Source organism: Olea europaea, chromosome 4, assembly GCF_002742605.1.
Source record: "Olea europaea var. sylvestris chromosome 4, O_europaea_v1, whole genome shotgun sequence".
NCBI lineage: Eukaryota > Viridiplantae > Streptophyta > Magnoliopsida > Lamiales > Oleaceae > Olea > Olea europaea.
This window is the reverse complement of record NC_036240.1, coordinates 16,357,285-16,372,081: the sequence shown is the minus strand read 5'-3', so window position 1 is coordinate 16,372,081 and position 14,797 is coordinate 16,357,285. Positions and strand designations below refer to the sequence as shown.

The 14,797-nt window shown below is 34.9% G+C and overlaps 1 protein-coding gene and 1 pseudogene across 1 annotated transcript; both read right to left on the bottom strand.

Annotated features, from left to right (window-relative positions):
• Positions 1–1,754: 1,754 nt before the first annotated feature.
• LOC111393822 (E3 UFM1-protein ligase 1 homolog) lies at positions 1,755–9,833 on the bottom strand. The gene is made up of 20 exons (XM_023019540.1): positions 9,466–9,833; positions 9,061–9,372; positions 8,535–8,801; positions 8,213–8,260; positions 7,874–7,939; positions 7,615–7,718; positions 6,866–6,959; positions 6,719–6,775; positions 5,752–6,202; positions 5,198–5,352; positions 4,888–4,953; positions 4,733–4,801; positions 4,525–4,617; positions 4,378–4,443; positions 4,222–4,268; positions 3,934–3,997; positions 3,452–3,529; positions 3,308–3,370; positions 2,266–2,358; positions 1,755–2,171 (listed from the first exon to the last, which is right to left on the bottom strand). Exons 1-20 carry the CDS (start codon positions 9,637–9,639, stop codon positions 2,070–2,072), a joined length of 2,469 nt encoding a protein of 822 aa, XP_022875308.1. The 5' UTR covers positions 9,640–9,833; the 3' UTR covers positions 1,755–2,069.
• A 1,312-nt stretch (positions 9,834–11,145) lies between these two features.
• Positions 11,146–14,797, bottom strand: part of LOC111393095 — a 14,459-nt pseudogene continuing 10,807 nt past the window's right edge.

Genomic DNA, 14,797 nt, shown 5'->3' with positions numbered 1-14,797 from the left:
CAAACTTAGAAAAAGGTTAATTGAAAAGGAAAAATACTTAATAAATACAGATAAATTCCTTTAAGAAAAATGACTTGAATTAGAGTAAGCAAAGTTATTTGATTTCTTGAAGTACTATTGCAATTAAAATGCATAATCATAATAAATTAACCAACAAAAATTAATTTTCATCAGGTTTTTTCACGATTGTGTAATTCATTAGTCCCTCTAGTTTCTTGTCAAACAATTAACACTAATTCTTTAAAATCCGCATAGAGTATGCCTTATCAGGATCATCATGCATATTATTTTCTTCGTGTTGTTCGATAATTTCCTTGAATTCTTCTAAATCAATTTCCTGTAATCATAGATTGATGGCTACATTGGTGCACCAGAACAGTCTTCATAAGAGTTTTGATCGAAATATTCTTCAAGCTGATGGCTCAATTGGTGCAATAGGTCGTGATTGTAGCCTAATGAGCTGTTCCGTGCTCAAGAGATAATCCCACTGATAATCTAATGATCGAGACTGTTGTACTTTTGTTCTTATGAGAAGTATCTAAATTGGTATTTCCTTCGATGTGGTAGAGGTCAAATGTTGAGGACATGCGTTTATACTTATGTTTACTTGTCTAAAAAAAAAAATTTTTAAAATAAAATGGAGAGAGATCTACTCTCTGGAATGTAATTCTTTTGTTGTTGGGTATGGTGGAGGGAATTTGTCCAGAGACTTCATAGAATCCCTGGTTCTAATGGAATTTTTGGCCAAGATTGCGCAATAAAATGTACATATAGATAAGTAAACGAACATTGAAATTACCCTCGGAGGATCACTGCCTGTGCAGCCCAAACATGGTTCCCAACTCCACCCCTTCAATTGCTCGAATGCAAGTGCTAAATTCATCTCCATGAAACTATGTCCAAGAACGTTGTGGGAAATTGATCGAACAAGAAAATATTATTTCTTACAACAATCTTGTTTTCCCATAAGATTAGGGTGTGGAAGAATAAAGTTTTTGGATACTTTTTAAGCAATGAAACGAGTGTACATTCTCACGCATTTCTCTTTCTCACACAACACGACTTTTCACTCATTAGCATAATTCTCTCTCTCTTCAGAAAGAATTGTAGCTTTTTAGAATTTTTTTTTTTTTTTTTTTTTTTTTCAAAAAAAAAAAAAAAAAAATGAAAAAAAAAATTTTTTTTTTTTTTTTTTTTTTTTCCAAAAGAAATGACTACCACCGAAAACCTTACTCAGACTAATTTTCAGATTTAGTTTTAGACGCGGGCTAAAATAATTCTAGCTAATGATAATAGTGCCCCAATCAGCACAGCAAACATAAAGCAGAACACGTTGAGCATCAACGAAATTATATAACTGAACCCGAATTTACGGATATTTATTTCATTTCTTTCACAAAAATGCTAATACAACCTTGATAAGAACTTTTCAAACGAAAAGAGAGGAAAATAAATAGTGACAAGCTGAAATCCTCTGTCAAACCACAAAGTTTTATCTCAAAAATAATTAATCAGTTTCTCATTATTTCAGTAAAATAAACTGAGTATAAAAGAGGTACAATTGGATCCATGATCGAGTAAGCAATGAGATTAAGCCTCCATGTGATGAAAAAGGAGGGTTGATTGAAGATAGTGAACATCGATGCAAAAAATAAATAAATAAATAAATAAAATAAAATAAAATAAATTGAAAAATAAAAATAAAAATAACAACAACAACAAGGAGGAGGAGGAGGAGGAAGAAGAAGAAGAAGAAGAAGAAGACAGCCTTCACATTTGGTAGAAACAAGAAGGGACTTCGAATACTCTAAAATCATGTATCCTAGAATGTCCATTGTAAAAATCAAGCTAAACAGTCGGGATAAGTTTATTGGGCACATCAACAAGCTTCTCAATTCACATATTTGTATTCATGACTTTTAAGATGATGAGAGGGAAAAAAAAAAGGCTCTGAAAAGGACACAAGCAAGCTCTCACACTCATATTTGTGCACGAGTTGAGGGGAGAGAGTACAAAAACTCAAGGTGTAGGTGATTTCTTTTGTCATATCTGAAACTGAATCTACCTAGTTAAGATTGTGAGCTACCAAGCACCAAGCCCTTTAGTGCAGGCACCAAATTCTCAAGTAGCTCTCGCTGACTCAAAATTCGATCAGACACACAATCTTCGTCCTGAAAATGTTGCAGTCATAGAAGTAAATTTTTTAATTAATCCCCGTGGAAGTAGATCACAGTCTAAGAAAGAGAAGTTAAAACAATAACTTACATTGCCAGTTGTTGCAGATATTAGAGCTAGTAGGGTCACAGTAGCAGTTTGGTAATCTGTTAAGGTCTTAAATGCTGCATCATCAAGTTTATCCTAAAAATGACGCAATATAAGAACCAAATTAAAACCAATCACGTATATTAACTTATTCTTCCACAACTCAAAATTTAACTCATCAATTTTCTCTCTCTTAAGTTAAGGCACATTATATATATACTAAGAAAAAAAAAACCTCTGAGACACTGACATGGAACTGAATGGCCACGAAGACGCTTAAGATTACACTAAAAAATGAATGGCGTCGAATTGGTCTCTAAATTTTTATGTTGGTGGTGGAGTGCATTTACTATTAACTTGGTGGATTCCAAAGCAAGTCAAATATAACATTTACTATGCGAGTACTAACACCCACTTTTTTATATGATAACCATTGTCATTATACTGATCAATTAATAATTAATTATTATTTGTATTATAATATTTTATTTAATTGTTAAACTACAATGTTCTTAAATATTTATGATGCAAATTGGAAAGTATATTCCAGGCGTAATCGAAATTAAATCAATTAAAAATTGAATTTTTATAATTGCTTTTCTTGTTTTGGTAGAGTAATAAATTTGTTTCCTTTTAAACAAAAGGAAATTCTAGTTTTTCCTTTTTAATGCAACTTTACATTTTTAGTGTTATTTGGAACCTATAAATTAAGGTTCTTGGATTGTAATAGACTCACTTGAATATTGAATAAACCTACTATCTCTTATCATTCTTTTCTTCCAACTCTCTTCTTCTTCTTCTCCTATATTATCATTATTGTTCGTGGCAAATCGGCATCAACTTAACTTACATATTTCTTTACTTTTAATATGTAAAAAATAAAAAAATACAACAATGTTTAATATTTGCACAAAGTACTGGCGTACTTGTGTCTAAATTTTGGATCATTTTTAGCCATATCCCTATGTCATTCAAGAATAATGATTCGGTATATTAAAATTATAATGCACCACTTGGTTCTTTTGTAACTTGTAAATATTCTAACCTTCAATCGCTTAACAGCAACTGATATAGCCCTGCCTGGAGCTTGAAGAGCTTTTCCGTGCAACTGTTAAAAGATAGAAGAAAATCAAAGATGTTAATGTATATCCACAAGTGACAGAAAATTTGAAGAGAAAGCAAAACTGACCTGGACATAAAGTAAAGAAACAACTTTTGGCAGAAGTGAAACAGGATCGGTTTCAGCAGAAACTTGAGATGCTAAATCCTAAAAATATGAAAGAAACAGGATTGTATTATAATTTAGTAAGAGGAAAATATGCTCTCAATCATATAACTACTGGTTTAAAACTAGGCAAAGCTTGGTGGATATTATGGAGGTCTTTATGAGAGCTTGATATAATTAAGCAAAATCTTGGATAAAATAAAACCAGTACGTCTTGTCTGTTCTAAAAGAGCATCTATCAGTAGTTCAAGATCAAGGTAGTGATTTTAAATCTCTACATTTGGGGACACATCATACCAGATATGTAATAGATAAAGTAGCCAAGCTGAGATGCTTATAGTAGACTTGCATAAAACATTCTCACACACATCAAGAACTCATTTAAATAGATAAAAATTTCTCTCACACCCTACACAATTTCTGAGATCCTGGAAATATAGGCATACCTTGCGATAAGAATGCAGAAGAGTCCTCTCCAACTTCTTATCAAGCTTTTTCAGCATTAACCCACTGTAAAATTTTTGGATATCCTTAGTCGTAGATTTATAACCAATTCAAAAAGGGTGCACTGTAACGATATGACCCCTGACCATGGACTACTGGAGGGTCCAACCCCCATAGAACAATACGTAAGCTAACGGTATAGAGTCAATCACAAGGACCTTGTCGGTGCGAAAGGGTGGCCATGGTTGGGGTCGTATTATTACACACAAAATTAGAAAAAGGTTCTCTACCTTTCCTCTACTAGTTCTCTTGTAGCAGTCACAAATGTTTCCAGACGCTGTTATTATTACACAAATAACCAAAGTAATAACCAAAGTCAAATGAACACAATAACTAAAATCATATGCAATAGTTGGGGGATTATATGCACAAGGAATTGAACTGACTTTCCCCTCCAAAGTTTCAACTAACGCAATGGACTTGACTGACAAAGATCCTGGCAATCTCTTTGCCTATAACACGAAAACAGAGGTTAGAATTTTATTATATAGACTAGAAGAAAGTATTGGAGCGAAACATTTTTAAGCAGTTACTAGAGCCATTCTTTCCCCAGCGCTAAGCAATGAACTTTCTGAATTTTGAGATTCTTCAAATTCAATTCCGTCCTTCAGTTTGTTGTGCATGTCCTGTAACCATAGGACTCAGCTATCAGGTGCAGGTACAATGATCTTTTACGTTGAATAATAAGAAGTAATAACTGAAGAATACAAAAAGTTTAAACTTTTGTTCACGACATGTTACCAGGTTAACTAGGAGAGAATCCACAATTGGTGTGGCTGAGGTTCGCAACAAATGTTTGTGTAAAAGCACCTGTAGATGCAAAGGAAGCAGCTCTGATGCATATGTATCATTTTTGCAATATATCTAAAATTAGACTGGAACAAAAAAGAACATACTGATGTTGACTGGTCATCTTCAAACAAATCCAATGCCTTCTCATATAGTTGAATGTTTAAGAATGCCTGACGCAGAGAGAAAACATATCAATTAAATTACCATTCCGCATACAATAAACTTAAGATATAAAGTGTCATCAGCAGAAAATCCAGCATAATAACCAGGAAAGAAGAAACGTGAATACAACTACAAGGAAACCTATTAATATAGAATTATGTTTTAGCATATATGATCCAGATTGTAAGACGTGTTAATGTAACTTTCATTGAACCAAAAAGAAAGACAACAAGGTGAGATAGTGGTGATTACCTCATCAAGCTTTCGCTGCAAATCATCAAGTACGAGTTTCATTTTTTGAGCATTTTCTGTAAAAGCAGCCTTTCTTTTATCCCTCCATGAATTTACAAGCATGGGTCTCAAATGATTTGCCAAAGCTGCAAGGACTCTCTCAGGATCATCTATGCCTGTGCATACAAGTGTGTGTCAAAATCGCATAAATAGCATGTTTGGCTGAGCTTAAAATTTAGCTCCTATTTCTTAAAATCATTTTTTCTCAAAACTCATTTTCAACTACACATTTCACGGAATCCACAACTTTTATCAACTTTTCAACCACACATTTCATCAAATTTATCAAAATCTACTAAAAATCCAATTTTTATTCAAACCAAATAGGGGCTTAGTTATTAGTGAAAAAGTAAAAAGAAGTTATCCAAACATGTCTGGGACAAAAAGTTACTCAAAATTAGTTTGCTACCATCATCATGCTTGGATAGTTTGCAAATATAATGTTAAAAGTTAGCCAAACAAGCTAAAAATGATCTGAAATAAGCTGGAGACTTGGTAAGAAACTAGCACTTAACCTTGCTCTTCTAACTCTGGGATCATTGACCTTATCTTCTGAATTAACAATTCTTCCGATAGAATGCCCGGAATGTCATCCTTAATTCTATCACTATCTTTTTTAACACCAGAGTTTGAATCAGACACTTGTGAAGCCGATGAATCCTTCCCCTTTCTGGGTTTTTTCTTTGATTTCGTTGCTCCAGATTCTTCTAAATCTGGATCCGTATCAGCATTCCCTGTCTTAATATTCCCAATAGATTTACCTTTTTTCTTCTTAGAACCTTTTTCTGAAGCTAATTTGGTAGTACCACTTTGATTTCCAGATTTATTTGGTTCGGATAGGTTGCTACCATCTTCATGTCCATGTTTAGAATCTTTGTTGGGAAGTAAATTAATAGCTAAACTAGTGCTATCAGAACCACGAAAATTTAAGGTTTCCATCTCTTTCTCAATGCGATCGAACAAATCCTGACAGAGAATTAAAATAAATTCAAGAAAAATACAAAATTTGTAAGCATAAAATTTCGAAGGTGGAACCACAAACACATAAATTGTTCAGTAAATTCTATATAGTAACAGTGCCCATCATGCAGAATATATTAACATAAAAAATAGAAGTGAAAATGGAATTTTGACCAATCAATATCTCTTGTTTGTCGCACGCAAACAAATTTGGGTTGGGTCACAATGTTTTGCAGCAATGCATTTCCTACCTGCCTGAACTCAACTCAGTCCAAACCCACAAATAATTCTCACAAATTTTGAGCTTCTGTAGATACACAAACAAGCTCGTTGCTTGGAAAAAAGTTCAAGCATAAGCATACATGAAATTTGATCAATAAATTATCTAGCAAGCAGAATAATTGGAATAAAATTATTGATATTTGATAACAATAAAAAGTGAGATTTTCTTTACAGATTCTGGGAAATAAAACTTCAATGACTCTGTTAGATTGAGTAATGATGAACAATGTAGAGATTTACCTTAACAAAACCATTGCTGAAAACATAGGATTCCCCCAACAGAAGTGCTTTGTTAGACTGAGAAATGAAAGAAGTTAATAAGAAAAAGTACAAACAAATCTTCAACCACAGCCAAAATGTGGTGAGTGACTGAATAATGATTAATACCTTAAGAGCACTCTGAACAGACGGACAAAGTGAGAGAATCTTAGATGCATCTTGGGACACAAAAGATGTTGGTAAAACTGAAAGTGAATCTATCCTGCAGTTAAGGAAAAAAATGTCAATAGATAAACACTTTATGTTACAGCTGTGGCTGTTTTTGTAAATGCGCAAGTGCAAAGCACATGCACATGAGGAAAGGGGCAAAGGAATCTAATGAGCATCAAAAACCCAAAATGAGTCTTGCTATATAAACTTAGGGTTGGCTACAGCAATCCTTTTTGGCCACTCCATTAGATCCAATGCCACATCTACTGAAAGATTCAATAATATCAAATATTTAGTGACCACATCATGTCAAATAGTGTTGGTCTACCTCTCCCTCATCCAAGCTCTTCTAACAGGATCACATAGCCATAAATTATAGCTAATCCATTTACTTTATGAACAATACTCAATCTGCTTCATGAAACAGAGGAATTAATAGAGAAGTGATGTGAATCAGTGAAATTATGATATGGGTCCATATTTCACAAAAGCTAGTAGGTGATATGAATCATGTGACATCATCTGAAATAGATTATCTAGTACATGAGTGTCTATGTATTCAAGTGTACAACAACGATTTAATAGACCTTTCCCTAACGTGAAGGGCTGACTACCCTTATTATGAACAACTGCCTTCATGAACCATTTTGCAACAGGTACATAGAAGTCGGAAGATACAAAAATGGCATGCAGAATGGAGCACTCACCAGCTACCACATTCAATGGCATCTTCCACAGCAGCATCCAGCATTTCAGCCAGTGAAGGATGAACAAATAAGGTAATAAGAGGCATCCCTTCGGGGTATCTGGACTAAATTGATAGTACATTGACACAAACTAATAAGATAAATACTAAAAGAAAATTTTCAGCTGAATCAATTTCATTCATCATATATCTTATTACTTTAATTTGTTCAATAAACCAAAACTATAGAAAAACAGGAATAAGCCCAAATGGGAAGATACCTGTAAAAATTGCATAGGTTGCAGTATTCCTAGTTTCTGAAGAGCCCCATAACTGATGAAAGAATTCTGTGGCAAGGAATAGAAGAGTACTAAATGACAGATATTCAAAAAAGGATCAATTTTTACTCTTCAAGGGCAATTAATTAAGGTTTGCGGATAAAAGTTACATATTTAATCCATGTATTGAAACACAATTAAGGTTTTTGAATATGACAAAATTATATGCCAGTAAAAGAAAAAAGAAGCAAAATACTGCAAAAACAAAACAGGACAATAGTTCTTAATTTTCAGTACAGATAGAAAGTAACAATCTGTGGCTATAACAAGTGAGCATTGCACCTGTGAAAAGAATGAATCAATGCTCTCCTTTTGAGCCAAGGCAAAGACCTGTAGAATGGTAGACCATGAGCTCAAAACCAAGGCATTAAAGAAATATTCGATGCACAACCCATAATCACAGTATAAAAATATTTTCTACCAGCTACCACTAAAGTCAATTTCTTTGACGTAAAATCTTAATATGAAGTACATGGAAATAACATCACTTGTAGTAGTGTGAATTTTCCTTTAGAGCTAGTAGATTATAATATGATAGAAATCAAAACATAAAATTACTAAAAGTTCAAAACTTTAAGAAGAAATGAAGAGCTGTGTCACATACAGAAGGTGTCCAATGAACTCCAGCGCGAAGTGAGCCAAGAATCTTGCCTTCCTTCACCAATCCATTAAATAGTGATTGGAAAAATGAACTCTCAACTGTCACACCACTAAATCCATCCATTTCTTGCAACAAAACCTGCAGGGAGCTCCATAATGCTGACAAATTCATCGGAACAGCAATTCCTCTCGCCGCACCACAAACCATTGCACTTACACGTGCAACATATGCCGGTGTATACAATTGCCCACCTTCAAGCCTACCTTTCACCTATATACACACCACGATAAAGCCACTAAAAACCAATACTTTATACTATAACCAACTATATAAAAGCTTGAGCCATTAGAGATGAGACATGTTCATTTATTAAAATTTAGTCTTTAACAATTCACCTTGTGCTACAGCATGGGAACCATCTCGTATAACAGCTTAGGTTGTTAGAAAGGTATAAATTTATTTATCTAAATATAATATTCAACAAGATAAAATTCTGAGTAAAAATTCTAAACATGAATTAGTGCATTACCAAAGTTCCAAGACGTGGTTCTAACACGGAGAGGATTAACTCCGACCCAACTTGCAGCTGGGCTGCGATTTCTGCCAACGCTATTTGGCTGCACTCCTGGAGTCTTTCATTAATTTCTTCAGAAACAGTGTCCCAGTAAGAATTTGAAATTATTTCTCCATTGATTAACATAAGTGAATAATCATTCGACACTACATGCTGCGCTTGTTTTTCTACGTGGTACAAATCCACCCCCGTCGTGTCCGACAAATCGATTAACGAAATTCGACCATTTTTATTTATCTCATCCACAATTTCAATTCTTAATTGTTCCTGTCATATACAATTCACACTTGCATTGAATAATTAAATTAACCGAGAAAAAAGGAATTGTAAAAAAATTGAATTGATTGTATAATCACTTACGGGTGTGATGTATTCTTTGCCGGAGCTGGTGTGGAGGAGATCGAAGTCGATGATTTGGAGCTGTTGGAGTTTCTGAACCAATTCGACGACGTTTCGTTCTGATAATCGCACGGCTGACTTTGCTTGCTGTGCGAACTCGAACTGCCTCTGCAATTCCAGCAGTTCCTCATCCATGGCGGCGGCGATGTTGCGGTGATTCAGGTGAAAATTCCGTTGGGATGATCGTCGGTTATAAATAAGATAGAGAAGTTAATTGACTACGTTGGGCTCACAAAAAGAAGAAAATCTGCAAGCCTTTTTAGAAGAAATTAGAACTCTCTTTTTTGAGCTTAACAACGAAATTGACACAAATGGCATGAAAATGAAATTAACCTTTTTCCCTGTTGAACACATTTATGGGGGAAAATGTTATGAAACCTTGCTCGAGTGCAAGACAATTGTGTTACAAATAGGATAGGGAATTATTTTTTATTGAAATAGGACTTTTTTTTTTTTTGAAATGATTGCTAAATTAAACAAAAAAGTAAAAAAGCGTCGACGTCATTTTTTCCCGTGCAACTCACGTATTAAACTTTCTTTTTGTTGATATTAAGGTGTTGAAGACCTAACAACACTGGGGCCCTATTTAATTGAGATCGATCTTCCAACCCTTTTCCATAACATTGGTCTAAGGACAATGATCTTGTTTTGCACTTTTTTGTTGTACATCTGTTTGATAAGTAAACTATATTTGAAAAAAGAAATATATCTCCTGTTTAGATTAAGATTTATTATTCTCTTAGGTTTTAATTATTTATCTTCCTTAAGCTATTAGGATCGAAAAAATTATTTTGCCTGTATAAACACATATTTTGTATTTTTTCACAATAACGAATTTATTATAATCAAATTATTCTCCACATATTTTTTAAGTTTTTAACTTTATTATTGTTTCAAGAATTTCAACCCCACTTCACCACTCTCTTTGACAAGAGTTACTTGTAAATTTTCTCCATTTTGAATAATAACAAACTTATTTCACTTTATACATTGCATATCTTAATGACGTTGCCCTACTCGTTATTGTTGTTATTATTATTATTTTATAACTTAGGTGTTCAAGCTTCCCGGTTAATCCTGAAGAGTGGTGGCATTCCCTCTGGTTCGTCACTCGTGTAAATCCGAATGTGATCACAGTTTATACACACTTGAGCATAATATTCGGGATGCGATTCTTCTTTTTGTGTGCCTCCTTTTAAAACGTGCAGAAAGGACCGTCAGAGAGACGACAAAACACACCATAACTTTGGCTCTACAAAACATTTACCTTCCAACATAAATGCTACCTTTCAACTGCCGCGGGAATTCGAACATCCGATACTCTGTAGAGAAACCTCCTATTTTATCACTGCGTCATGCCCGTGGGGACAACATTGTCCTATTTGTTGACTTCAATTGTGGGGGCAAAGGAACAAGTACGAGAAAGCAATAAGCACTTCAAAATCTCATTGCAAATTTCATCTTTGCACTCGATCAAAGAGCAAAAAGAACATCCTGAAGTTAATGACACCTCAATCATCAGCAACTATGTGGATTAACCAAGAACTCTTTATATTGTACAAGAAAGATAACCTATAAACGAAACTGCAATCCACTATACTCAAAGAAAAAAATTTATTTTGAGGGCAGTTAACGAGGCTTTTAAATTGCATACATTTTCTTGAAGTCATTGTTCAAAACCTCTGAATCAGATAGAACAAATGCTGACCAGAATCTTGATCTACTAACACGAGAATTCCTTTGAAAACTCCTCTTGTTTGCGGACTTGATTCAATTCAAAATTACCCAATAACACAATGTACCTATTGTTGTTGCCAATATAGTGGTTGCTATGATCGTCACTCCAATAGCTAACCACTTCTCTTTTTCACCTACTACAACAAAAGACAGCGCCAAAAACGCAATTGAAGTAGCACATATGCCAACCACGTTAGCTTGTTTATAATGGCCATCATCTGTTTCTTAGCCTTTCTTTCGATTACAACCACTAAGGTTTGCACCACCATGACAGCCAAAGAGATGAATAGTGCGATCGAGTCAAACACGAAAAATATTAGAAACTGGGCTTTTAGCGTGATATTTGCTTCTACGAGGGAAAATCCATCTGGGATATTTATATGGTCATCAACATATTGCCCTGGAACGCTGAAATTAGCTGCAAACATTTTCTTGTGTGCCGTGTGTGTTCTAACTGATAGTGTACTTCGTGTTTTATGTCGCTCACAATTTGCTTCAATTCACGTGCTGAATTTGTTGTCGTAGCTCTTGGCCTTCAAAACGTCGTGCTCCTGCAGGACGGCTGCAATATTGGCATACCACATTTTCTTTGCAGTGTCCAAGGCAATTTCAATAGACATTTGACGACTCTTGTATTAATTTCCTTTTGAGCCAGAAGGATCTTAGACAATCTGCACGCGTCAAACAAGAACCGTCTACAAATCCTTGAAACAAATAGAACAAGAGAGTTCATTAATGTGAAATCTTAATACCTGAAGCCTGCCTTTTTGAGTAGCTATATGCAATGCGGTATTCGTAGGATAATTTATTGTTTTAAATCATCGGATCTTTCATGTTAAATCATCAAGAAATACATAAATATGGCGGAAGCATACCTAAATCAGACATGATTATTGCAATAATGAATTTCGCGATTTTGTCTTCCAAATCTACACGCGGTCTTCTTTTTTCTCTTTGTGATGGGATGCAGAAGAGAATGAATAATATGTACGTGTGATCTGGGGACCATAACCGTATTTATATAGCGACACCTTTTGACCTAATTCGGCCCATCATAGAATTAGGGACTTAGGTCCGATCTCTACACATTTATAAACTCATACTTTAATTGGATGCATAACGGCCAAAATCAAAGTCTTATTAGATCACTTTAATTGGGCTCAACCGAATTCGATAGCCTTTAATTTAATACACAGCAATTTACACATATAAGTCCACACGTTCGTTTAAAAATTCCTTACAATCTCCCACTTGGGCTATATGTGTCACCTTATAATTGTGCACTAAATATAACCTTATGAGTACTCAGAATTTTGCAATCATTACTGAATGCATCCCCAAACAATCTCGTCCATCAATCATATCAATATAGGATCAAAGCAGCTTTCGCTACTTTCATGTAGCTAAACCCATCAATGGTTACGTATATCGATACAATCAAATGACATGGATCAAGTATGAATGTGTAGCATGGAAATTACATGTGATGTGATCTGTAACATGTCTATTTCCAACTGGTCCACCTTAATGCCTTAGTGAGATCCTTTTAAACAAATTCAGAGATAATAAATCAAATAACTTTATAACCGAAAATAACTTTAACCTTAAACCGTATTCAAAATGACAGTACATGTGTCCAAAGCAAAATACAAACTCCCACTGAAACTAAATATCCTCAAGAGACATTATACCTATATAAGCAGTGTGCTCATGAAAGACCTTGGGTATCAATCCCTTAGTAAGCGGATCCGCAACCATGGAGTTTGTCCCAATGTGCTCTATTGACACCCGTCCACTCTAAACTCTTTCTTTAATAGTTAGGAACTTTATCTCTATGTGTTTTAACTTTGTCGATCTCCTGTTGTTATTGGAATACAACACTACTGATTTATTGTCACAAAATATCTTCAGCGATCTTTCTATATCATCCACAATGCGCAAGCCAGTGACAAAATTACGTAGTCATAATCCATGATTTAATGCCTCATAACACGCTATAAACTCCGCTGCCATGGTGGAAGTAGCTATGAGTGTCTGCTTAGCACTTTTCCAGAAAATAGTACCTCCAGCAAGCAGGTAAATATAGCCTGAAGTGGATCTCCTACTATTTTGGCATCCCGTGAAAGCGGAATCAGAATAACCGACGATCTCCAACTGATCTGATCTCCCGTATGTGAGCATGTAGTCTTTTATTCTCTATAAATACCGCATGACCCTTTTGGCTGCTTTCCAATGATCCATTCCCGGGTTACTTAAATATCTCCATAGCATTCCAATAATGTACGCTATATCCGAACACGTACAAACCTGAGCATACATCAGACTCCCTACAGCTGAGGAATAAGGAATCTTCTGCATTTCTTTAATTTTCAAGTCATTTTTAGGGCACTGACTTAAGCTGAACTTGTCTCCTTTAGCCACAGGGGTGTCACCTGGTTTACAATCTTGCATGCCATATCTTTTAAGTACCTTTTCGATATAGCTATTTTGTGATAATCCAAGAATACCCCGAGAACGATCTCAGCATATCTGAATTCCTAATACAAAAGAGGCGTCACCAAGATCTTTCATCTCAAAATTCTTTGCTAGAAATTTCTTAGTTTCTTGCAATAAGCCAATATTGTTGCTGGCAAGTAATATGTTATCGACATATAAAATCAGAAAAATATATCTGCTCCCACTGAACTTGTGGTATATATAATCATCGACCAAATTCATCTCGAAACCAAATGAGATGATCACTTGATAAAAATTGTAATACCATTGAAGAGACGTCTGTTTGAGTTTATAGATGGATTTCTTTAATTTACAAACCATTTGCTTTGCATCATCCGATACAAAGTTTTCTAGTTTTCCCATATAAATTGTTTCATCAATGTCACCATTGAGAAACGCTGGCTTAACATCCATCTGATGTAACTCAAGATCAAAATGCTCTATTAATGCCATTATAGTCCTGAAAGAGTCTTTCGAAAAAACTGAAGAGAAAGTCTCTTTATAGTCGATGTCTTCTTTCTGTATAAAGTCCTTTGCCACAAGACGAGCCTTATACCTCTCTACATCACCTTTCGAATCCCTCTTGGACTTAAATATCCATTTGCAACCAATGGGCTTCGCACCTTCAGGCAATGGAACAAGGTCCCATACGTCATTGTCCTTTATAGACTTTATCTCTTCATTCATGGCATCGAGCCACTTTTGAGAGTTAGAACTTTACATGGCTTGACGGAAGTTGATTGGATCATCTTCCACCATTCCAATGTCAACTTCATATTCTTGGAGAAATGCGATGTAATCATCCAAAACCGCACTTCTCCTCTCTCTAGTGGATCTTCTTAATAGCATTGGTTCTTGAGGCTGTAGAGTTTGTTCTTTTGGAACAATTTGTTAATCTTGAGAGGGAGGTATGACATTGTCTTGATCTAGAGTTGCTTCTTGAACAATATCAGGGATAGAAACCTGATCATTGTCAATGGCAATTGGAGGAATTTCAACATATTCCTCCTCAAAGACAAAGCCTATAACCCTTTCTCCCCCCCCCCCCCCACCACCAAAC